Raw genomic sequence first — 5,606 nt, 5'->3', positions numbered from 1 at the left:
TTTCATTTTCTTCAAATTTAAAATAAAATTAAAATAACAACTATCAAGCTAAAAATCAACAAAAATAAATAAATTTAGAATAAAGTTAAAGTTAAGAAATGATAACATATTCTAAATTATACAAGTCATCAGACAAAATGAAATATAATTTTCTCAAAATAAATTTCGAGATATTTAAAATCGCTAGCAAATGAGTTGCCATGCTAGAGAGGATATACTTGAGAAGAGTCAACCTCCCACCTTGAGATAACAAATTAAATTTCCAGCTGGCAACTTTGTTCTGAAATTTATTAACCAACAAATCCAACACCTTAGCAGTCAATCTCTTAGCAATAAGTGGTGCACCCAAATACCAAGTTAGAAGTTTTCCTTCTACAAAACATGTGAGCCAAAGCAAAGATGCCCTTCTTACCAAAGTAATTTTCTCAGAAAAAAAATCAAGCCGACTTCTCTCTTTTGGTAAGTTGCCCTGACCATAAAGCATATTTCTCTAACATTTTCAAGAGCACCTTCAAAGACTTCCTCTCCTCATTAGTAAAAATCAATAAATCATTCACATATAACAAATGTGAAATTAAAGGAGCCCCATGTGGATGAACAAATCTCTCAATTCTACATTGCCTAAACTCCTTCAATAATCTAGAAAGAGTCTCCTCCATTATAATAAACAAATAAGGCGATAAAGATCTCCATGTCGCAACCCTCTCAAAGGTTGAAAAAAACTCTTATAAGTCTCATTCATCGTGATAGAAAACCATGGAGACTTAATGCACACTTCAATCAAGCCACAAAATTTTCTAAAAATCTGAAACCTGCCAAAACAGTTACTAAAAAATTTCAATCCATCCTATCATAAGTTTTGGCCATATCAATCTTCATCATCATATTTCCGCCATTAGTCTTCTTATTAATAGACTTCACCATCTCCTGAGCAAGGGAGATATTTTGGAAAATGTTCCTACCCGGAACAAAGGCACCTTGCTCATGAGAAACAATCTGGGAGAGAAATGACGTCATCCACCTCAAGATTTTAGAAAAAATCTTATATGCCACCGAACACAAACTTATTGGGCGGAACTTATCAAAACTTCTAGGCTCCGGCACTATCGGAATAAGAACAATAAAAGAAGACGGATAAAATCTTGGCAAAGCACTACCAGAAAAGAAATCCTTAGCAGCCTTCACCACATCATCCTTCACAATGTTCTAACAAGAAAGATAGAAAGCCAAACCAAAGCCATCTAGAATGTCATATTTCATATGTTGTCAATTCCAATCACATACTTAATGTGGTACAATTTAAATAAATACTCATTATGTATTAAATCTATATAACTATTTAAAACATACCATATGAATAAATATATTTGGTGGTAAAAAAATCCAAAACTTAAGAGTAGGATTAATTTTAAAAAGAAATAAAACAACACTGTCTTCCATATAAAAATCAAATAAAAATTATCTTTGCAAAGTGGTTTTCGTTACTACTATGGGCCAATGGCCCAATGGCCTCTTGTTCTTTATTTTTGAATTTCTTTCGAGTTTGAATTGCGTATTATGCAAGGCGTTTTATTCCGGATTAGGACCTACCTTTGTTTGAATATTACAAGTAGAATACTTTTTTTGCAATTACATACATCTTGGGTGTTTTTTGACATTAACTTGATCTTCAAGGTCCTGTTTATTTTCACAATCATTTTCATCTCATCTAATCATTACAACTTTTTCAAATTCTCACACAAAATAAAATAAATAATTCAAAATTTTCAAATCTCAAAATAAAAATAATATTAAAAAAATATTTTTTAATAATATTTTATTTAACTTTCAACTTTTATCTCAATTCATCTTATCTTAAAAAACAAACGAAAACGAAGCCTGACTCTACATTCCCTTGGCTTTGGGTTTTCCCATGAACTGATTTGTTTTATTGACACTGGGTGTTTGACAACAAAATCCTGGCCAACTCTAGAGTGCAGCATAGGATATCTTCTACAAGTTCACCTAAAGTAATTGTAGGAGAAAATCTCTCAATCCCATAATCCTTAAAAATTATGTGCACTTTAAGAAGATTTGAAGACCTGCCACAAAGATTGAACCCTTATCACTTGAGCCAAACCCTTGGGAGGTTTTACTGATTTTGACCAGAACATCGTGCCAGTCCAAGGAAGCTCGCTTTCTCTTTTCAAGATCTAAATCACAAGAACTTAGAAATTTGGACAAATGGCAAAAGAATGCAAGGGGATCGGTATATATATATATATATATATATATATATATATATATATATATATATATATATATATTATAAGTGTGGGGATTGGCATATTTTAAGGGAGAGTGATTGTGTCATAATTTGGATTAATCATAAGCGACTAAAATGTGATATAACGTTTAAATCCACGTAGACAGGAATTGATTAGTAATAAGTTTGATGTGCATGTGTAAATTCTTTAATTAAGTATAGATTAAATTCATATCCATACGAAAATGCGACACGGAATTCCTTACAGTTAAAAGTGAGAACCAAGCTTCAAATTTTCTGAGATCACCAGAATGCTAAGACATCACAGCAGATTATGCAAGAAAATCAACATATACAAGAAAACTTTAGAACACTACGAATGGAAACAATAGATCACTTATCTACACAATCACAATGAATTAATAACGCTCGGAAATGCCCCATTTCAATTATTTCTATAACAAAAAAGGAGAACCGTGTGCCAAGAGGCTTCATCCTCAACGACAAAAACTCAGCCCCGAATGAACTAATCAATACGATTGTCGGATATATCAAGCTATAACTTCCCAAATCTATATCTGAAGAGCACCCTCTATCTTGCCCTCGAAAACGTGGTATCATCATTAACAGAAGCTTCAATAAATTGCAACCTCAGCAGAGCTTAGTCCCGAGTACTGCCATTAAATGTCCTTTCTCTGCCTTCAACAAACAGAAGATAGTCCCAAGATATTTTACTGCAAAAGATGATAAAAGTGCAAGGCTTGCATAAAAATAGAATCCATTTCAGGCTGCTAAGCACAATTCCACAACTCCAAACCAGACACATTTGATCTGTTAAACTGATACACCTTCAATGAGTTAGTTTTTACTTCGTATCAGATTCTAAGCCACCTGTCATGACACGGTCAGACTTTGTTTTGAACATGTGCCGAATTTTCTCATCAGCTCCACACTTTCTGCAATAGTTGAACCAGCAGTCCCAACAAAACCAAGTGAAGCACAGCTGCAAACAGATTCCTCAATGTACAAAAGTACGTCAGGAAGTATCTCAGAAGGGCAGTGTTTCTTTAATCCGCCCATTCCAAAATCCTCTGGAACAAACCCAAACCTTAGGCTATGACCGGCAGCCATAACTTTTTTGGCTGTTTCAATTACCAACTCATCCTCTTCTCTGAGTAAATGCAGCTTAAAGTTATGCGAGTCTCTAGCCAACTCCCCCAAGTAACTTCCGGTCCAATTACCTTCAGGAAGATCAGTCATCACAAAAATATGAATAGGGTGTGGACTCTGTCGTAAAGATTCTAGCTTCTGTTTTAAACCCAGAAATGTAACTTTCCAATGATTCTTGAACTGCCCATCCAACAATCTGAGCTGAGCGCAAAGAAAAGGAGCCCCTATGTTCTTTTCGGCAAACTCCTTTCCCGAACTCACAATTTCAGGGACAAATGGAAGAAAGGCAATCTTGTCAATCAGAGACTGTATCCTTTGATCTCTTGGAGCTTCATGAATATCGATGTATGACTCTGAACCTTTGTAGGGAGATGTGAAAAGGCTTCCAAATGCCAGCAGTGGGGCAGATTCAGCTTCAGAACCGGGTCCAAGAGTCTTGTATACATCTCTCCGTCTCCTAATATGTGATATTTTCTTCTTCTTCTTGAGCTGTTCATCAGGCTGGAATGAATCTAAAACACCATCCTTATCGCCGTTTTGGTACGTCCAGACTGTAGTCCGGCAATCTTCACCAACCGCATATGTACATATATCCACTTTACCGTTAAGCACAGATAGTAGAGATCCACATTGCTTTAGGCTATCAAACAAAGAGGACTGCTCATTTGATGCGTGGAAACAGTCAAAATCTTTCACTCCACACCATAGGGATGCGAAAACCCTGAAATCTATGGCTCGAACAATAGGTGAAGACACTAGCGATGAAATATCAATAATGTCAGCCATGGAGACATACCTGCAACAAAGGGTTATATAAAGGTACAATATTTAAAAGATCATAACATCAGAATCTATCAAACAGAGAGCAAATCTACAAGAGGAATAGGAAAAAAGGAAGTGCCAAATAGACTCACAATCTTGTTTTCAAAGACACAAAGACGGAGAAATGTAGTGGAAGAAATGAAAGTACTGAAGACAGTTACCGATTTGTTCATAAACACCCAAGACTGCAATTCTCACCCTTTGCACCAGACAAAAGAATAATTAACCAGAAACAAAAATATGACGCCATTCGGATGAGAATAGAAACAAACCCAATAGAACCCACATTCTAAACTTACCAAATTTATTAAAAGAAAAAAAAATAAAATAAAATCTCCTTCAAACGGACTCACCTACCGGTCCTGAGCAGCTCAACCACATGCTCCCAAACCGCAGCCCGGATCTCACCCGGACTGGAAACCCTAAATTTCGGGCAACTCCCAAGAGCAACAGCGTGGTGATCAAGAACGGGAGGAACAATTAGGGTCCGGTTGAGAATCCCGGCCATCAAGATTGCATTCTTGAACTCGGACACCTGATTGCTGAAACCGCTGTGGGGCGCGTACCAGAGGAATTTCTCCCCCAGGAATGGGGCTTGGGAGGAAGTGCATTGGGGGAATCGGGAAATCAGGGCTCTGTTAAAAGGTGAGATGGGAGAGGGGGAGCTGGGAGTGAGGGAGTAGTAGGAGAGGAAGAAGAGGAGGGAGGCGAACAGAGCGAAGAGGGAGAGGTAGAGGAGAGGGGATCTGTGGGAGGGTTTTTTGGTGGGCCATGGTTTGGGGCGGGCCTGCTGGTGTGGAGGAAGTGGTTCATGGCTGGACTGGTGCTGCTGCCTTGAAACCTGGGGTGGACGGAGACCGTATATTATATGAGTTCTTCCCTACAGTAACTAACACCACACACTGTCTACGTGGCTTTTTTTTTTTTTCCTTTTAATTTACTACAGTAAAACGAGACATTTTACTCATTACTCAAAAACGCATCTTCCCTTTTTCTCCAAAACAGTGCATTCGAATTTGTCTCTCCCGCTCGATTCTTGCTGTCGTCCGCATTCCGTCTGGCGTGATCCATGTGCCGTTTGCCGTCGTCGTCTGCTTGCCGTCTGGCCTCTGCCGTGCCGTCTACTCAAAACCCATCTTGCCTTCAAATTTCTCTCTCCCGCTCGATTACTGCATCGTTACCCCTCCTGCTCGGTTCCTGCCGCTCCTCTGCCATCGTCCGCATGCCGTCTTCCATCGTCTGCGTGTTGTCTGCCTTCTGTCGTGCCGTCTGGGTGTGCCGTGCCGTCTGCCTTCCGCCGTCTACATTATGGTCATCAATTTTACTGTTAATCCTCTTTGATTGGATTTGCTGAGTTGTTTCTTAGTCT

General features: G+C 38.3%; 1 protein-coding gene across 1 annotated transcript; it reads right to left on the bottom strand.

Annotated features, from left to right (window-relative positions):
* Positions 1-2,509: 2,509 nt before the first annotated feature.
* On the bottom strand, positions 2,510-5,065 carry LOC121234772 (O-fucosyltransferase 30). The gene is given in 3 exon segments (XM_041130863.1): positions 2,510-4,211; positions 4,591-5,020; positions 5,023-5,065. Coding segments are annotated over 3 exon segments (1,530 nt in total). The 5' UTR covers positions 5,051-5,065; the 3' UTR covers positions 2,510-3,139.
* Positions 5,066-5,606: the final 541 nt, after the last annotated feature.

Source organism: Juglans microcarpa x Juglans regia, chromosome 6D, assembly GCF_004785595.1.
Source record: "Juglans microcarpa x Juglans regia isolate MS1-56 chromosome 6D, Jm3101_v1.0, whole genome shotgun sequence".
Lineage (NCBI taxonomy): Eukaryota > Viridiplantae > Streptophyta > Magnoliopsida > Fagales > Juglandaceae > Juglans > Juglans microcarpa x Juglans regia.
This window is presented reverse-complemented; position numbering and strand designations above follow the sequence as displayed.